This window comes from Lonchura striata, chromosome 2, assembly GCF_050655825.1.
Source record: "Lonchura striata isolate lonStrDom1 chromosome 2, ASM5065582v1, whole genome shotgun sequence".
NCBI classification, from domain to species: domain Eukaryota; kingdom Metazoa; phylum Chordata; class Aves; order Passeriformes; family Estrildidae; genus Lonchura; species Lonchura striata.
The window spans coordinates 74,667,945-74,687,510 of record NC_140704.1 but is presented as its reverse complement, the minus strand read 5'-3'; the positions used below and the strand labels follow the sequence as shown (position 1 = coordinate 74,687,510).

The 19,566-nt window shown below is 41.2% G+C and overlaps 1 protein-coding gene across 2 annotated transcripts in view; it reads left to right on the top strand.

The window, feature by feature from the left end:
* The first annotated feature begins 242 nt into the window (after window positions 1-242).
* Window positions 243-19,566, top strand: part of RAMP3 (receptor activity modifying protein 3) — a 42,841-nt gene continuing 23,517 nt past the window's right edge. Inside the window, exons 1-2 of one of the 2 annotated variants that reach the window (XM_021526422.4) lie at window positions 260-467; window positions 18,685-18,714. In XM_021526422.4, the coding sequence (XP_021382097.2) occupies window positions 305-467; window positions 18,685-18,714 (193 nt within the window). In that variant the 5' untranslated portion in view covers window positions 260-304. Of the gene's footprint in view, window positions 468-18,684; window positions 18,715-19,566 lie in introns of both variants that reach the window. The other variant, XM_085571602.1, reaches the window with a different exon arrangement.

Below are 19,566 nucleotides of genomic sequence, written 5' to 3'. Positions count from 1 at the left end.
CCTGGGGGTAGGTGCCTTTCCTCTAGGCAGCCACACAGACCGATGGCTGGGAGCGGCATCGCTCCTGCCGTGGTTGTTGGAGGAGCAGGAGGCACAGCCGCGCTTCTGTGGCCGCACACACAGCACACTCGCACGTGCTTGCCCCTGCTCCTGCTCCTGTCCCTGTCCTGTCCCGTTCCGCCCGGCCCGGCCCGGCCCGGCCCGGCCGCCGTTTCCGCCCTGCTGGAAGCACCCGGGGCGGAGGAGCTGCTCCCCTGCGCCCCCGCCCACGCTGCCGCCGCCGCCCGGGGCTGGACGCCGAGGCATGAAGAGCCTCCCCTGCGGGCGGCCTGAAGCCAGTTCGGGCCTTCTGCGGCTGCGAGCTGGCCGCCCCATGTGGGCTCCGTCCTCCGCGGCCGCTGCCGCCCGCGCCGGGATGGAGGCGCAGGGCAGCCGCCGGCAGCAGCTCCCCGTCCTGCTGCTCTGGGGTAAGTGGCTGGCGGAGCTGGCCGGGGGCGTCCCGGCAGTGTGCGGTGGGGCTCGCCGCTACCGCTCCGGGGCTGCTGCACCGGGACGGGCTGAGCATCCTCGCGGGTGCGCAGTCTCCGAGGGCAATGCTTCAAGCCGGGACGTGGGGCTGAAGTTCGGGGAAGGTGGGAGCGCCCCTTCTTTGGCTAGAGAATCCCTTTGGGAGGGGGTCTCCGGGCCTCCCTTGCCGGCGGGTCGGGACGCAGCGGGGATCACTTTCCCTCCGGGGCTCTCCATCCCGAGCATAGCGGCGGCTTCGCAGCGAGAGCGTTCCAGCCGCGCCTGGCGGGCAGCGGGGCCGGTGGTCCCCTTCAGCATCGCGCCGACATCTCTGAGAGGAGTCCAGGCCCCGGGGTAAACAATCTCTAACTTCTTGCCTTAGTCAGGATTTCCATCTTGGATCCCACACGGATTCTGGGGAGGTGTGTTTGGCTATTGGGAAAGGTTTTTTCCTGAAGAATGAAGGGCTGATTCCTGTTAGAGTAGTTGAGTTTCAAGCACGTAGCTATCAAGCACAGATATCCTTCAGATCTTTCACTTAGTCTGCCTTGGCTGCTGGAAAAACTATTGTTCCTTGTCAGGTAGATTGCTTAGGGCTCTCATATTTAATGTGTTGCAGTCATCTGAAGTTGCCAGAAATCAGCTCTGATCATCTTCACTCAGCGGTAATCTAAGAGATGTAGTTGATTTCCTGTGAGTCACACTTAAGTAACAAAAATTCAAGCCTGGTACCTTTAGAAGATATATCTGAGGACTTCAGAACTTTGTTATTTTTGACCCCTTTCAAAACTGCTAAACACTACAGTATTTCTATGAAAAGACCCACAAACAAATAGACAGTTTCTACAGTGCTCAGTAGCATCATCCTTAGCTGGTCTGTCAACAGAATGACATGCTACATGCACAAATTTCTGATTCTCTGTGGCTTGAGGACTTCTAAAATCTTACTTTAGTTGCTCAGATTTCTGTTATTCCTCAGCTGAAAAGACAACCAACACTTGTCTTGACATGTGAAATATTTATGCAGTCTTGAGCTTAGGGAACTAGGCAATAGTCTTTTTGTATGGGGAGGCGATGTTGCTGTGATTTTTGCAAAGCAGAATTACCCAATGGAGATTTGTTTTCAGAGATTTACTAGAGTGAAGGACAGTGTCGCTGTGGCTCAGGAAGCTACAGGACATTTTTCACCAGAGAGGCACAGATAAATCAATTGTGTTAGACATTTTTAACTGTGCCAATTCTAGTCCTAATTGAATAATGCAGACACAAAAGATTTTAAGAATATCTGTTAACTGATAATACATTACTTTTTCTTGGAATTGGAAAGGGTAGATATAATCAAGAACTAATTAAATGAGACTAGTTTCCTAGTAGAAAAACTTTAGAGTTTTAGGATGTGAACTCAGGTTTTTTTATAAGAAAAGCCTAAATTGGTAGAAAACTAAATTGCTTATTTGGAAATACAAACACAGTTTAAAAAATAGTTATTTTGTAAGAATATTTATTTTAATTGAATGGTCATTCTTATTTTTTTTTTTTAATTAAGCACAGAGCTGTGACCTCTGTCATTAAGGTGAAACCACCATTCCTCAGTGCTAAGCTCACTGAAGGCAGTGGGAAGCCCATCTGGGTGGGGTGTGGGACTGTAGTTCTGTAACCACAGGCAACTACTTTCTTTATCTTTCTGCCTAGGAGTTTTGACTCATTATGTCTATGCATAACTACTTGTTGTGTTGTGCATCCTTAGTGAGATGGACAAAAAGGCAGTGTGTTCACTCAGTGATTGTAGGAGAAGCTGAATTTACAGAGTGTGGAGGGGAAAGAATGCATCAGCCGAGGTACTTGGTACACAGACATGTCATCAGTTCTGTGAAGTGCAATAACATCCAGAATGGGTAAGAGCTGGAAACACCAGCTGTCAGGTGAAATCCTCTGATTTGGCTTAGCAGAGCTGTAGATACTTGTAAGACACCTACTAATGGTGGAATCTAAGCACCTAAGAAATAGCGTTGTATTTACCATCATACCAAATTTTCTTGGTATACTTCTATGTATGGAAACTGAGGTAAGAAGAGGTAAGGGCTTGACCACTTTTAACAAAGTTGTTTTTTTTATACAGGTAATTGTTTTGGAATCCCTGCCCAAATGTTTCTCCTTCATTCCTTATGTAACACCTGCATTTCCATGGTACTATTTGTATTTGAGTAAAAAGATGCTACCAGAGTAAAGCTGGGTATTTTTTAAATTCCAGAGTAATCTTCCTCAATATATTTCTATAAACCTATTTCAAGAGAGATGGTGTGATCCTTATCTGGAGCAGTTCTTGTGTGCAGATTTCAAAGATAGTCAGTTGGTTTTTGCATTTCATAATCTGTTTTCACAGGGGTCAGCCAGGCTTAATGCTTTGGTCACAGCTGAGCAGCTGGACAGTTGGAAACAGCCTGGTCCCAATTACATTTTTACTTTCTGTTTTGAAGACTATACCTCATCTGCAAACAATAATGAAAAAGCTGAGTATAAAAGTCCAAATTCTGTAGGGTCCTGAGCTGCCCTTATGTGAAACATGGCATATGTAAGTCCTGAAGAGTTTGGATTCCAATGATAAAAAAAAAAAATCCAACAGGAAACAATTTTAGTGGGTTAAAGTTTGAAAACCAAATCAAGGGTATTTTTTTTTTCCCCATTATTTTCTTATGAATATCATGCTGTTCTGCAGCTGCAAAGGGTGGAACAAAGAAAGGGAATACCATCGTAGGAGTTCTGAATTTAATAGACCAAGGTGAGTGTGTGTGTGTAAAACAAATAAACTTTTACAAAACAGACCATTTCATTTTGAGACCGACCACAGAGTTCTAACAAAAACACATCTCTGCCAAAATTATGCTTGATATTGTAAAGATGTGATTTTCCACACTAGAAAAGCAGGAAGACAGGCAGCAGACTCCACCAACATCTATCCTGAAAGCAAAGCATCTGGTGTAAATGCATCCTGTGTTCCAATTTGTTGTTGGATCCAGGCATTCTTCCCACCACCCTTCACCCTGTTTGTGTCTCCTAATTCTTTTATTGAGGAAGGTGTTGCTTCTTTTCCAGCACCTACATGTGCAACAGGGGACAGGTTCACACCAGTTCCCTTGAGAGGGTGAATGGCAGGATTGTCCTTGTGGTGGCAAGTGGACTGCAGGTGGTAGCACAGAGCATCAAATACTATCTTGAGCTGGCTTGGTTCCAGTGCTCAGAAGGAACTCATTTTTGAAGGTAACTCTGGGCTTTTAAAACCTGATTTACAGCAATGAGATCCAATCCTGGAGACCATTTAGCTAATGTAAACTGTTGCTCCTAAATTAGTAAGAACTTGCTATCTACATCCTCATTAAGACTTTAAATACCCTTGGTGTCTCAGGACTTTGTAGGTTTGTTTTGCCTATGAGGCAAATCGTAAGAGTCTATGAAGTGGAGATTGACTTCTACACTGAGACAGACAGGTACTGCTATAGGTGCAGATACACACAAACTGCATGATTTGAAGGAAAGGGTCTTGAATTGAGCTCAAGGGGAGCTATGGGAGGTTTTGTCGGTTGAGTTAAGTGTTGAACCATCAGTAGTTGATTGTATCATTTGTGTTTTAGTTTCTCCCACCTATCTGCTGGTAACTGAGTTGATTCATGGCTTGAATTGCAAACAATGAATCAATTTCCAGTTTGCCTTACCAAGGAAAAAAATGCAATGAGTGGTCCCTTACAAAACACCATTTGCTACCATCTGTGTCTTGGCTATTGAAATTAGTACTTGAGAAACGCATGAAGAAAGCAAACTGTTCTTTCATTTGTGACTCAGAGAGATTAATTTTCACAAGCATAATGAAAACTGTTTTAATTCACACCATTTTAGTTTAGTGAAAGCTGTCACATGAACCATTTTATTTCAGGACAGAATTTTAGAAGTGTATTATTTCATGTTTTATGGAAACAGCCTGTCTTTTCTAAAATAAGAACCTCTTCACAGCCAGGTTTGCATTAAAATAAACTAGAAAATATAAATGGAAAAAATTCACATTATTTTAATGTGAATATATATGTAGAGCAAGCTGAAGTCTGCTTGAAGGACTCTTACGTCTTCTGTGGAAATGTGCAAGTATGAGGAAAGAAAGGAGTAGCAAAGTGGAGTAGGAGAAAGGTACCCTTTCAGAAGTTTTTGATCTCCCTTCATATATTGGTTTCCTTGAAACCAATCTGAAAAGAGGAGACAGCTTTTTTCCTTGCTAGAAGCCTCAAAAGAAAATGCAGTGGCACTGTTAGAAATGGTCCAAAGGGTAGAGAGGATCCCTTGTTATCTTCAGAGCAGCTTAACATATCTACCAGATTGTCTTGGACAAGCGGCATGCCTACATAACAGCCCTTGGCGTCAGTTTGTCTCCAGGAATACAGAATTTTGCCTGTATGGAGACAGAATGATGGCCTTCTGCAGATGGGGTGTCACTATGCTCTGAGCCAGGGGGACTCTTTCCTGAAGAGGAAGATGTGGTAGGCGCTGCTGAGACCCTAGCAGATACCGGGCTGATGAAAGCACATCTTGTTTGCATCTAACCAGATTAACCTGGGTGAGAAAAGAACTGTGCAGAAGCACTGAGCCCTACAATAAAGCATATGTCTTAAGATTTTCACACTCTAATAAATGTGACTAATTTGCCTTTATTTTGCAGAGCATTATCTGTGGGCAGTGTCAGAATAAGTAGTGTAACTAACATTAGCCTTTAATGACTGCCACTTATTGTGTGAAATCGTTTTGTTTCCAAATGTCACAAGTAACAGATCCCTTTTGCATCCTTTTGTGTCCAGAGAGATTCATGCTAGAGACTCTAATTGTTATAAATTTTTTTTGCATTATTGTTGTTCTGTCAAAATACATAGTTTGAGATTTGACAGGGTATGCAGCCTTTTTTCTGGGTGGCCCCTCTACCTTTAGCACAAAGGGCAAAAGATTTCACAGCTATAAGATATTGTGAAGAGATGGGGAAATACTGGAACAGGAAGTGGAACCTTATAGAAGTCATTCACGTGGTCATCAATAGGATACAAAGCTCATTTTTCTTCTAAGACTTTAGCACTTGCACGTAAGCTTTGATCTGTAATCTCTCTGACTGGGGAGTGTCCTCAGGGCTGCTCTCCATGAGGGTGCTTGCAATTGATATTGTCTGAGGAGCTGTGGCTGTCTTCGGGCTATCCAGACGTGTTCTACAGCTTTGGAGTGGAGGTGGCCTTTGCTTGAAGGGGATCTCAGCCTTTACATTAAGGTTTTGCTGCCTGGTAGCTACATGGGACCATGGAACAAATTTTCTGTTCATGCTTGTTTTTGACAAGTGGCTGTAAGTGTAATGCTGTCTTTCCACATCTCTTCAGTCTATGAGCTGTTCCAGCTTTATTCCTCAATGATCTCCATGTACCAAGAACATAACTTATCCAATTTAATATTAGAAGAGGTTTCTTTAAATGTATTTAGCCATGTGTATTGTAAACTTACTCTGATAAAGCATTAAGATAATGTTTTCAAGAGAAATAGGAAAAACAAATTCTTTTTTTCTTTCAGTGAAGAGATGGTCAAAGTCATCAGTTGTCATTCAGAATGTGTGAAATCTCCTCCTTTATTTTTAGAAAGCAGATCAATATTTAGTTTTATTATAAGCTGTGTCTGTATTTCAAGCTAATGCAAAGTCAGAACTTTTGTAAAATAATGTAAATCTCTTATTTTTGACCAGTGGACGTAAGTGGATTTGCATTCAGGAATGGTAACCTTTGCCATTAGTAAATGTGGCTGCTGAACATAATTGCAGGGCTATGTTTGGGTGATAATTTTTTACCATGTGATGCACATTGAAGTAGAGATAATATTGCTGGAATAGCCATCGGTCCAGTTTCTATTTAACTGGCTCCAGTGTAAACCAGAAACAACAAAAAAATTTGAGCATTGCCAAATAAAGGTCAAAATAAAACTAGGCTCCTCAAAAATACTTGTTTTCTTTCCATACTTTAAGATTTTTTGGAAAGAAATATTAGTGCTCTTTTCTTGGATTTAAATATTTTTGAAAATTGGGAGAGGAGTCTCTCTCTGTGAAGTAATGTGACATTTTTCAACTTCATGTTTTCAGTGAGTTTTAGTTCAAGTACGTTGTAACTCCTCTTTGTCTTACCTTTCTGATGCAACAGTATAGAACAGGTGGAATGTGCACTGCAAGACCATAAGAATACTTGTTGCTATATGGCTTATGCTGTTCCATGCCAAATATGCCTGTGCAATATTTAGGTTTTCTTTTCCTCCCAGCTACTTCATATTTTATCATGCAGTGATTTAAAAAACAAAAAGTACTGGTAGGAAAAATGTGAAATAAACACCTCTTGTAGAAAATGGGGGATTCTTGCAGTCTTGAAATGTACACTGGAAATCTTTATGAAGAATATCTGTATTGGAGTAGATGTTCTAGGCTTAGTCCAGAAATTATTGAAAGACCTTCTTCACCTTGTATTGTGGTTTGACACGGAAAAAGAATTTTCTCAGAAGGAAGAGGTCAATCCAGTCAGGGTTGGATATTGACGCTTGGAGTGACCAATTGAGGGTGGACACGCCTCTTAAGAACACAGAAGGGTTAAAAGCAGAATTCCCAGGGGAACTCTGTCTTTGGTTCTGGTGCTCTGAGAGTGCAGACTTTCCCCCCACAGCCAGGTGGCTGGGTGCGGGAGCGGAAGCCATGTGGCCCAGGTTGAGGTAGGCTGAAGGGTGGAGGGTCTGGAACTGGCTCCGGCTCCCTGCAGATGGAACAATGGAGGAAAATCTGGGATGTCTGCATTTTCCCCAGAGTCTCTCTCTCTCTCTGTCTCTCTCTCTCTCTCTCAAGAGACAGCAATAGTGCTGTACTCTGGCACAGGAGGAAGGGCGGGGGGGGGGGGGGTGTGGTTGGAAGTGTGTTCAGCCATGGGAGCTAGAGCCTGGGTCAAGAGCCATCCAGGGAGTCAGGACTTTTAACCATTCCTTGAGAAATGAAAGCTTTGTGAAATTTTACTCCTCCTCGGTTTGAAAGAGAGGAAGAGAGACAGCCTGGGACCTGGGATGTTAGGGAAAGAAGATTGGGGGGAAGATGATGGAGTGGCTTTTGGCTGGACTTAGACCTGCCTCAGTGACTACCAACACAGGAGTGGAGTGAACAGAGAAGAGTTGAGGAGGGTGTGGTGATGCCCTCTGTCTTCAGAAAGAAGATGATCTCTGTTCTTAAGACCCTTGGACCAGGGGAGGAAGAAAATGGGGGGGACTGTGGTCCCAAAAAATGAGAAACTGAACTGTTGTTTTTCTTTGGTCCTTGGCAAAGCATCCTTGAAAAGAAAACCCTATGAGCAGTCTGTCCATCCATGTATGGTGGTGAGAGCACTGCATGGAAAGGAGAATTATCACCATGGCAAAATTCTTCTCCGGGCAGTGCCATATGTGACCTGGAAACACAAGAAGTGGCAGCTGTGTTTCTTGGGGGGTCTATGGCACCGGAGAGGCTCCTCTCTCCCTCGATGGACTGAGTATTGATTATCTGAAGGGTAGGAAACTGATTGGGGGTCCAAGTTGTGTCTCACTGTGGTTTGTTGGAATTGAGGGGGGGGAGGGATGTTTTGGAAGGTTTTCATTTTGGATTTAGTGTGTGTTTTTCTTTCTTTTTTCTTTAATAGTAGTATAGTAGTAGTAGTTTAATAAAGTTTTTTTTTTTCCTTTGTTACTAAGCTTGGGCCTGCTCTGCTATGTTCTTGATAGCATTTCACAGCATTCAATTGAGAGGTTGCATTTTTATGGGGGTGCTGGCACTGTGTCAGTGTCAAACCATGAGACCTTGTTCTACAAAAGATCTGGAAGATGTGAGGGATTCCTTCTGGTATCAGAGTGTACCACTCCACAGCTGTATAAATAAATTAAGCTCTTTATAACTCCTACTAAAGTAGAAGTATTGTTGACACATTTGAAAAACTAGAGGGAAGGGAGTACTCATTCTTATCTACTCTTCTTTCTAGTTATTTCTTGCATGACTCCAAAATAATTTACCTTAGGCTTTAGGTGAAAAAGTTTGCCCACCATATAGGAGCAAAGCCACAGAAAATATCAGCCTTAAAACATTCTCTTAAGACTGTGAAAGCTGGCAGATTTAGGTAAACTGTTTTGCAGGCCCACTGATAGTGTTGGAGCTAAAAAACCCGTGATTTATAGATGAATACAGAGAACAGCCAATATTGTTCAGTTGAATCTGCTGTTGGCCAAGGCTGAGCCCATCAGTGGCAGTGGGAACATTTCTGGAATTACATAGTTTTGATGGGGAAAAAAACTGCTGCAGAACAGCAGTTGAAAGTGTGGAGTGATAACATGTGAGACAAGCAACTCTGGTGAGTGCAGAAGAAGGGGGAGGAAGTATTGCAGGAACCAGAGCTGAATTCCCCTGCAGCCTGTGCTGAAGACCAGGGTGAGGCAGCTGTGCCCCTGCAGCCCATGGAGGACTACGTGGTAGCAGAGATCCACCTCAGCCCCTGGAGGGCCCCATTCCTAAACTTGTAGATGCTGAAAGGAGGCTGTGACCTTGTGGGAAGTTTGCAGGCTCCTGACAGGACCTGAGATCCAGTAGAAGAACCCATGCTCAAGCAGTTCATGCAGAGCTGCAGCCTGTGGGGACAACTCTTGCTGGAGAAGTTTGTGGAGGTTTATCTCCTGTGGAAGGGATTCAGCACTGGAGTAGGGGAAGAGTGTGAGGAGTCATCCTGCTGAGGAGGGAGGAGTGACAGAGAAAATGTGTTGTGAACTGGCTGCAGCTGCCATTCCCCACCCTCCTGCACTGCTCCAGGAGGAGGAGGTAGAGAAATCAGAAGTGAAATTAAGCTTGGGAAGAAGAGAGAGGTAGGGGGAAGGTATTTTAAGAATTGGTTTTATTTCTCATTACCCTACTCTGATTTTAATTGGCAATAAATTAAATTTATTTTACCATGTTGAGTCTCTTGCCCATGATGGTAGCTGTTATTTTTCCCTGTCCTTGACGCATGAGCTTTTAATTATATTTTGTCTCCTGTCCAGTTGAGGAGGGGTATAATAAAGTGGCTTGATAGGCACTGGTGGAATTATTTACTCCAGTAGATTGGCCTAAGTAATTTTCTATGACAGAATTTGTTGTTTTGCAGTTTCCTATGTACCTGTATGCACCTAGGAAAAATTATAATGTAGAGGGATCATGTTGTCATGCAAAGATCTGTTTTTAGTGTTTATTCTTTGGAGCAAAGGTGTTGTAAAAAGCCACTCACACCTACTATGAGCAGGTACATGTACAGCAGTGTAAGTAGACATGTGAAGCTCTGAAATTTTGTTAGTGTTTTATAGTTCTTTTGAGTTCTTCATAGAAGAATTTAAAAGATTCTGTGATCATGTAGGTGAGTATCCAGGGCTCTGGAGCTCTGGTAGTCAAGCTGGACTGCTGAAGAAAAACAGCCCATATTTGGATGGTCAGGACAACTTAATATTTCATAGTAGGCATGAATTGAAAGAAAACATGACTTCACTTGAATCATGTTGATATAATGCCTCAACATGGTAATATGTAACAGCATTAGAAATCTGTGAGAGGACTACATGCAGCATCAAGAGAAAGTGGATGTGGTGGATGTGCAGGGTGGGAATTTTTGTCATTTGGTCAGAAAAGGAAAAAATAATTTTCCCAGACCTTCTGTGATGGTAGTATCTTGATTTAAATGTTCTGCCTATCAAGGGAAAAAGGAACCTTAAATGTCTTCAAGTATCCCATGGTTTTAAACACTTCCTCAGGAGGGAGTGTGCAGTGACCCTTGTCTGTGAAATCTTTGTGGGTCATTTCCGTTTCCCAAAGTACTAAAAAAAAAAAAAAAAAAAAAAGATTGCTTGACTTCTCTTTCAGGCTACCTCACAGGAGCAAACTAAAGTCTCTATTGGCCTTGAGGGACTGGTGTTTCACACACTTCACAGGTGGTTAGGTATGGAATAAAGTCTGTATTGTGCTGACTGTTTTTCCTTATTATAGGGAAACCTTACCTCACATCACATTTTCTTTTGTGTTTTCTTGCCTTTTCAACTAATGATAGGCATCTGGGTTGCAATAATGAGCAGCCATTAGATCAGATATGTGCACCCAGGTGATCAGGTGATACAGTGTCAAGCTCAGGTCCTGGATGCAGATGGCCAACTTCACGGGCTGTCACAGTTCTTACGTGGTCTGGTGTGTGTGTGTCTCAGCAGCAATTGCAAACTATCTAATTGATGAGGGTAGTGAATCAGAATTCTGCTGTCTCATTAGTTGACGTACCTTTCCCATAAACTGCACAGCTGACAGATTTCACAGTTATCTTTTGGACGGAGAGATCATATTTTTCAGTTGCTTTGGTCACATTTTCTGAAAGGAGATAGTGGTGAAGTAGGTACTGGCACCAGACTGCTGCTGGCTCACTGTAGTTAAGACTGATGCTGGTTTCTGCTTGTGACCTCAGACAGACTTCTTAATAGTTCTGTCATTATTTCCATAGTTCATGTAAAATGGAGACCTTAGTAGCAGTACCTCACAAGGCTGTATAGTGAACTTGAAGAAGTAGAGATGTTTAGGTGGTGAAAAAAAGTTTTCACTTCCATTTGCTAGAATTGTATTTTTCTGTAGTCATAAATCATGAAGAGCTGTAGTCTGATTGTTCTAGATGTCACACACTTATGTGGCAACTACTGTGTGCTGAGACTCGGAAGACAGGTCTTGCAGGCTGAAGTTAGATGAAAACAAGGAACACAAAGCATTTGTCAGGCCCATAGATACATGGTGAATAACAGTCTTTGCCTTACGTCCTAGGTAACACAAACAAAAGTTAATTTGGTGAATGCAGGTTTGTTGGGAAAGTTATGCTTGCCTCTGCTGACCGTAGGAACCTCCTAATGCGTATAATCGTCTGGAACTCTCATCCTTCCACCTTATATCATAGAATACCCTGAGCTAGAAGGGATTCACACAAATCGTTGAAGTCCAACTCCTGGCCTTGCATAGGATAGTCCCAAGAATCACACCATGTCCCTGAAGGTATTGTCCAAATGCTTCTTGAATTCTTTTAGGCTTGGTGCTGTGACCACTTTCTGGGGGAGCCTGTTTCAGTGCCTGTCCTCTAGGTAAAGAACCTTTTCCTAATAATCAACCTAAACCTTCTCTAACACAGCTTCAGCCATTTCCTCAGGTCCTGTTACTGGGTGCCACAGAGAAGAGATCAGTGCCAGGCTTTCCGCTTCCACTCATGAGGAAGTTGTAACTGCAATGAGGTCTCTCCTCCAGGCTGAACAAGCTAAGTGACCTAAGCAGCTCCTCGTATGGCTTTCCCCTTTGTTTAGTCTTCAGCAAAGCCTTTAACACCAACTCCTATAGCATGCTCCTGGAGAAGCTGGCAGCCCACAGCTTGGACAGGTGCACTCCTTGCTGGGTTAAGAACTGGCTGGGTTGCTGGTACAAGAGTATTGTGGTGAAGGGTGTTGCAGCCAGTTGGTGTCTGGTTCTAGTGAGATACCCCAGGAATCAGTGTTGGGCCCAGTTTAGTATCTTTATTTATGATCTGAGTGAGGGGATCAACTCTACGCTTAGTGAATTTGTGGATGACACCAAGATGGATGCAAATGTCGATCTGCTGGAGGATAGAAAGGCTCTGCAGAGGGATCTGGACAGGCTGGATCAATAGGTCTGAGGTTCAACAAGGCCAAATGCCAAGCCTTTGGCCACACTCTTTGGCCACAACAGTCTCATGCAGCGCTGCAGGGTTGGGTCAGAGTGGTTGGAAGTCTGTCTGGAGGAAAAGGACCTGGGGATGCTGGTCAACAGCTGGACATGAGCCAGGATGGCTGAGAAGACCAATGGCATCCTGGCCTGTAGCAGAAGTAGTGTGGCCAGCAGGAGTAGGGAATTGATTCTCCCCTTGTATTCAGCACTGTTGAGGCTACACCTTGAGTGCTGTGTGCAGTTTTGGCCTCTCGCTTCAAGAAGGACATTGAAGTGCTAGAACGAGTCCAGGGAAGGGCAGTGGATCTGATGAAGGGTCTAGAGGATAAGTCCTGTGAGGAGTGACTGAATGAGCTGAGGTGTTCAGCCTGTAGAAAGGGAAGTCCAGGGGAGACCTTATCACTCTACAACTGCCTGAAAGGAGGGTGTCAGTCTCTTCTAGGCAACCAGTGACAGGACGAGAGGACACAGTCTTCAGCTGCACTGAGGAGGTTTAAGTTAGAATTTCTGGATGTTAGGAAGAATTTCTTCACAGAAAGTGTGATTGATATTGGAATGGGCTGCTCAGGGAGATGGTGGAGTCACTGTCCCTGGAAGAGTTTAGGGAAAGACTGGATGTGGTACTTAGTGCTTTGGTCTAGTTGACAAGGTCATAGGTTGGACTCAGTAACCTCAGAGGTCTTTTCCAGTCTAAATTATTCTGTGATCTTTTTAGCCCTCCTTTGGATGCTTTCTAATAGCTTGTTATATTTTTGTGTTGTGGTGCCCAAAGCTACACACAGGACTTGAGGTGACGACACAGCAGCATGGGGTAAAGTGGGACAATCACTCCCCCTGGACTGGCTGGTGGTGCTGTGCTTGTTGCTAGATGTGATCTTTAAATGGTTTCTAATGCCACAGATTTATTTCTAGTCTAAAAACAAGTGTACTCCTCTTATCCTTCCTCAGTTTTACTTTCTGGAAGGTTGGATCTCAAGTGAAAGATTTGAGTGCACAAATACATTTGTGTATTCCACTTTTGTAAAAGTGTGGAAGAGGTTTGCTTCAAGCAATTGCTTCTGCTCTTGGAGTATTTAGTTTATTCACTGTCTGAAAGTCAATGGTTATTAAAAAAAATTACATTTCAGTTACATACTGCTTCATCAAAAATGTAATGGGACAGAAAAGGCTCGAAGAAAACATTGTTACATTTTAGGCTGAGCCATGCAATTTCCTGCACAATACAGATTTTAGTGTACAGCTGAGATATCCCTTCACATGTTAGTTGTTGAACTGGTATGTTTAATTTAATTTTATTTGTTTGATAAATTATTAATTGCTAATAAAGAAAGAAATATTTCATTAAAAATACTGGCTACATATTTATTTAAATAGAAAATGCCAGTTTCAAAATAGTAGAAAACCCATCCAACACTTCTGGAAGTTGACAGGCTGTTCAGAAATTGTGTCTCATTCTTAATATGCTGCCAGCAGTGATATAAGAACTTCAAAAAAACTATGTAAAGGACAATAATTTGTACTCTGAAAGATTCTCAATTGAAGCATGAGTTCAGAACAATGGTCACATTGCCTTGCAGTCACAGGAAACCTGGGGAACTCTGTACCAGCATGGGTTGGAACAGTTGATACCCTCTGATACATTCCCTGTTGATTTCTAGTGATGAGATGAAGAAGCTTAATTTGCTTCTTTTCATGCTTTTCTTGCTCTGCAGGAAGAAGACTCTAATGTCCAAACTAGTTAACAGTCCGAAATTACCTTCACAATTTAAAAACAATAATGTAGTGCCTCAAACTGTGATAAAGTAGACACTGAGCTGCTCTTTTAGTTTTGGATATTATGTTTCTCTGGCTATAGATGCACCTTCTGTACCATTTATACAAGGGGATAAAAAAAGCATTAAAAGGGATTCAGCATCAAAGCCGGAGATAATGCAAAGCTGAGTTCCATGTTATGCTATTTCTTAAGAAAACTTCTTCAACACGGAGACAGATCAGTACACCCTGCCAACAGATTTATCTTGCTCCTGCCACTCCATACAATGAGATACATTTTTTATGGGTCAATTTTGAATGCAAGTGTAACGCTTCTTTCAACTACTATATTTATTGCAAGCTTCTGTTTATTCCTGGCATCCTTCCTTTGTGTTGAGTTCCTGTCATTGCCTGTCTCTGCGAACTTCAGTTGCCTCATTTCCTTGGTTGCTTTCACACTATGTGATGTTGTTCTTGTGTCCTGTTCCTGCCCCCCTCTCCCCATCCCATTCCTCTTATGAAGAAGTGTCAAAAGGACAGTTGGTAGCTGAGAACAAAAGATGAACTTCTGAGCCATTTATATTGTGCAGAGAGTTATTTAAAGAGTAACAGGTGGTTTAGTTTTTATACCAATAGTATTATTTTTCCTTTCCTTCCACTTATAGTGGCCTCTGGGCTTTTCCATCAAGTTGTAGGATTTTTTAGCCTTTTTAGAGTGTGTCATGTTTTGGCCATGTACATTTGACTTGACCCCAAGAGAGAAGTTTTAGAAAAGGCTTTGGAAAGCAACCATGGGATGCTTGTGTTAGCTCATCTTGTCCTTCTGTATTCAGAGAGACCCTAGTGAAATGAATCACTTAAAATTATGACTGTCCAGGAAACAGATAATAAAGAAAACCTATGCCAATTGTAACCAATGTTTTTTTATGTAGTAGGATGCCTCTTGACATTGTGTGAGGGCAAAGGAGAAGTGATTTCTACAGGAGGGTAATTTTTTTTGTATAGATACTGTGAAGTGTCTGCATTCCTGCTAGAGCACCTGTAATGATATGACTTGGAATTAGCATAAAAGATTGTTGAATTTAATATGATCTTCAGTCATACCTGTGCAACAGGTAGATTTGTTCAACATTAAAATGCCGGGAGAAGCACTAGGCTGCTGTAAGATTGGCTTATTCAGTATTTCAAATCAGGTTTATAAGAAAATGTGGGTATTGAGATTTTACAAGTATGACAAATAGAGATTTTTATCAGTATGACAAATTATCCATGTATATATTATTAATAGAATATTGATCTCTCACTTATGTTTTCAACAAATCATATGTACAGGATTGCACAGCAGCAGTTCCCATTTCAAACTCTGGTTTTACTTGCTTTTATGAACTATATGTCAGGGCAGTTCTTGTACAGTAATGTGTTGATATCAGTGAAACTTCAAGTTCTGCAGGGAGGCAGCTGTTTGGTTAGTACATAACTTCCAATGGAGATCCGTCCTGATGTAGACAAATATTAGATTATGGTAATTGGCAGGATTGTCTTCTAAAAGAGGTACAGAGGTAGGCTCTTCACATGAGGCTTAACTTGAGGTCCTTATATGTTCTTTTTGCTTATGAAAATTATGATTGATAAAAATGAGGTTTTGGATAAACATCACAATTTTTTAAGAATATGCACAGTATTACACCATTGTAATTGCTGGTTAAAAGGTGCATACAACAGTTTTATCTGTTAAAATAAGAATTATTCTGAGAAAGTATGGGAGCCACTCAAAATATCTTACTGTATGCTGCCAGTAGCAGCATCTTGAAGAAACATTCAGACAAGGGAAAATTGTAATAATTCACTGATATTTACTCAAGATTTTCAGAATTGTTCTTAAAACATTTGGAGAAAGAGGGAGTAGAGTAGAGAGAACACATAGCAATTCATACGCTGCTTCAGATTTATTGAAGTAGTTGCAAGACAGACATTCAGTGCTTCTTTTAAGCCTCTGGGAAAAATATCAGTGAAAAATAACAGTATAGAAGAAAAATAAACATTGAGAAATATTTTTCCATTTCACATAAAAAGCTTATATACTTGACAAAATTACAGGGTAGTTACCCTGTCATGTATCCCAGTTGTGCATTTATGTATGGCCCTGAATCTCATTTTGAACTTCTTTTTTAGTGTCAGAATGACAAAAAATGAAAAAAATCTCATCCTAGATCTTCACTAGATCCTCTTATTATCTGCTCTCTACTCTCCTTTTACAAAAAAGAGAGGTGTAAAAGGAGAGTGGAGAGTAGAGAGTAGATAGTAAGAGGTTCTAGTGAAGGTTTAGGATGAGATTTTTCATGTGCAAGATCTTGAATAAGGTTGGGATTAAAAAAATTGGGTTTTTTTCCTCAGTTTCTTATTTTCCATTACTCTCTCCTACTTTGCTTATGTTCTCTTGTTCTTTCCAAAAGCCTTTCAAACCTACTTTTCCTCATCCTTCATTTGATGATACTTTGCTTCACCTCTTGCTCTGGTTCTAACCTGATTGTTCCCTTCTCCTCTGATTCAGCTGATGCTAGGCGATGATCATACATGCTGCTGCCATGTGTGGAGAAAAAAAAGTAAGCAGCTAGTGCAGTTAAACGGAACCTCCTTTTATCTCACTAAATGTTAGTTCAGGTGGGAGTGTGTGCCAGCTGTTTTGAGGTCTTGGTAACACCTTTCAACACTGACCCATTTTGCTTCTATGAATCTTCTAATGAAAGACGTCATGGCATCAGCCTTTCAAGAAAAAGGCTGAGCTTGCCCCATCTTAAAAGAGCGACTGGAAAGTTTTTGTGTAAACTATCATGGCCAGCATGCTGCAGTCTCCTGATTAAATCTTTATTGAGTATCTCAGAGCAAAGAAAATAGAGGTATGGTGCATGGTAATCTGAATGGCTCTTTTACCCTTCTCTGAAGGTATCTGGAATATTTTGGCTGAGAATAGGTGAAAAACATCCTGTGTTACTTTGTTATGAGCAGATCAAAAAATGCAAAAAGCACATTTTCTTGTGGGCAGGAGGATTTGTGAGCACTAACCTGTAAGCCTTTATTCAGTATTTGGTTTTTCACAGCTTTCCTCACTGGCACTTGGGACAATCTGGTTCTTTCTAGTTGTAAACCGTCTCTTTATTTGTATTGCTGTGGTCTTGTGAGGATTATTGCAGCCATAACTATAAAAGATCTAGAGCATAGTGATATGAATTGATAGAATAAGAATTGGGGGTGCATTCTGTGATCTACCAGGGGAGTACCTGGCATGTGTGCACCCTACACTGTTTACCCAGAATGTGTGGGCTTGGGTTCATTACAAAGCATGTGCTTGTAATGTGATCTTTAGTCTTCTGCAGTCAATAAGGCACATTTTCAAATAAGGATTCAAGAAAAACTTACACAGGGAATCAAGTCTATTTATTAGTCCATCTGCTAATAGCCTGGAAAGAAAAATGTTCTATTTCTGAAAGAGATACAGCCATCGGAGTGTATTACGGAGTTTCATCTCTGAGTGTTTGGATGCATTATAATTTTCCGATATGTGGATTCCTGCTCTTCACAGTACATTCTGGCTCATTAGTATCTAAGACAGAGATTAATGCTTTTCTGGAAGAAAAATATGTTCCTTGGAAGAATCTAAATTCTTCTCACATGCATGTACACAATAATTTTCAGTTAACTCAGTTGACATCTTGGCACATCCCAGTGACTATGTTCTAGATTAAGGACTGGTACTGATACTCTGTTATGTATATCTTGATTCATTTTACTGGGGTGCTATGTATTGTATAAACAGGGAGGCACCCATTTGTGTGAAATCATTACTTTTATTTCTGATGTGAGGTTAACACTATAAAGATTTGTCAGCAATTTTATTTTTCAGTGGGACATAAAGAATAATTGAAGTAATGTTCCTCTTAGCTATTACAAAATTGTGGGTGTGGCTGGAGCTGTGCAAACACAGTGGGCTTCTGTTAATTTAATCCATCTGGATATACTGCAAATCACTAATCAGAAGGCATCTGTTGTTGGTATAGGCTGTTTCCATTTGGTTGCTCTTCCAATATACCTGTTTTAGTGTAACTTCTGCATAAGAAGCTTGTAGGTTTTTATTGTAATGTTTTTCAAAATGTGTGACTTCATTGTGCAAAAGCTGGAGACTTAAACACAACAACATGCTTTTAAGGAGAAGAGTACACACTTATGGCTGTGTTTGAAAAAGAAGGATTTTTTCCTCTACCTATTAGAATGTACAGTACACCTATGTTTTTTGTGTGTGTTATCTTTTTGAACTTTTTCACCCAAGCTTCTTAAGAAGCTTGAAGTAAAAATTGCCCTGTCCCTAATCCTTAGAATTAGAAACTAGAGGAAGGAGTGGTATGTAGAGACCCATAACAAGTCTGACGCAGCCATTTAAAGGATAGATAAAAAGGAATTTAAAATCATAATGTTCTCTAAATGCTTATTATTTATTTCAGACACACTCTTTAAGAAAACAAACAAATGTTTGAATAAGCGTTTTGAAAATTCTGTTGAAATGTATTACTCTTCTTGACTTCTAATTGCATTAATCCTTTTATATAAGAGTGTGGAGGTATCTAACTAATCTCTTTTTTTTTTCCCCTTCCTAGTTAATGGTCTAATGACACTTGGATTTGCAGGTGAGTCTTACCTCAAAAATTCAGGCTTCTGTTTCTGTTTTTCTAATGATTGACATTTGAGAAACACTTCCATCCTGTCTCATATCAAGTACTCAACTGTCATGCATTTTTACAACTGGTCTTATCCATTGGCTGTATACAAAGAGGGTGTTGTAGTGTTTTGTAAAGGTCATTCTCAATAGTGATGGTGATATTGCAGAATTATTCATGATTTTGAACTCTTTTGGTCAGGAATTTAGACAGAAACTCTTGTGTCATCTAATTGGGCTCAGATGACTCTGATGGAGTTTTTTTTCCTATGACCCTGCAAAATATTGAAGTTTTAAATACAGACAAGCAAAAATACCAATGGCATGGAAAATCCATTTGGACATCCTGCTGGGAAGGGGCTGGAGTAAATTGTCAGCACACATGACATAGTGGAAGAAAAAAATGTACTCTGTTGGACTTGGTTATAAATCATATGATAGCTGGCTGTTTAGAATACTCTGCCAGAAAAAGCATCTTTGTGTAACTTTTGTCAAAGCATCAGTGCAGGATTTAAGTTGCGAGCTATGCAATTTTCATATGTGGTTTTGAATTCAGCACAGCTTTAGCATTCATCTGCAGGTTTGTCTGTGGAAAGTGTAAGTGGTAACTGCTGCAGCTGCCTGATGAATTGATAGGAACACTTAAGTAGGCAGGATCCATGTTATCATATTAACTTCTCATGGATAAAATGAGGCTGCCTTTCTCTGGTAATTTTTGCCATTGCTATCACTGGTGAGTAAGTGTAGTACTGACTTTTTGCTGACATGGATGAAGGCTTCATGACAGTTTTAAGAGCACTGACAGATAGGTATGATGAAGGAG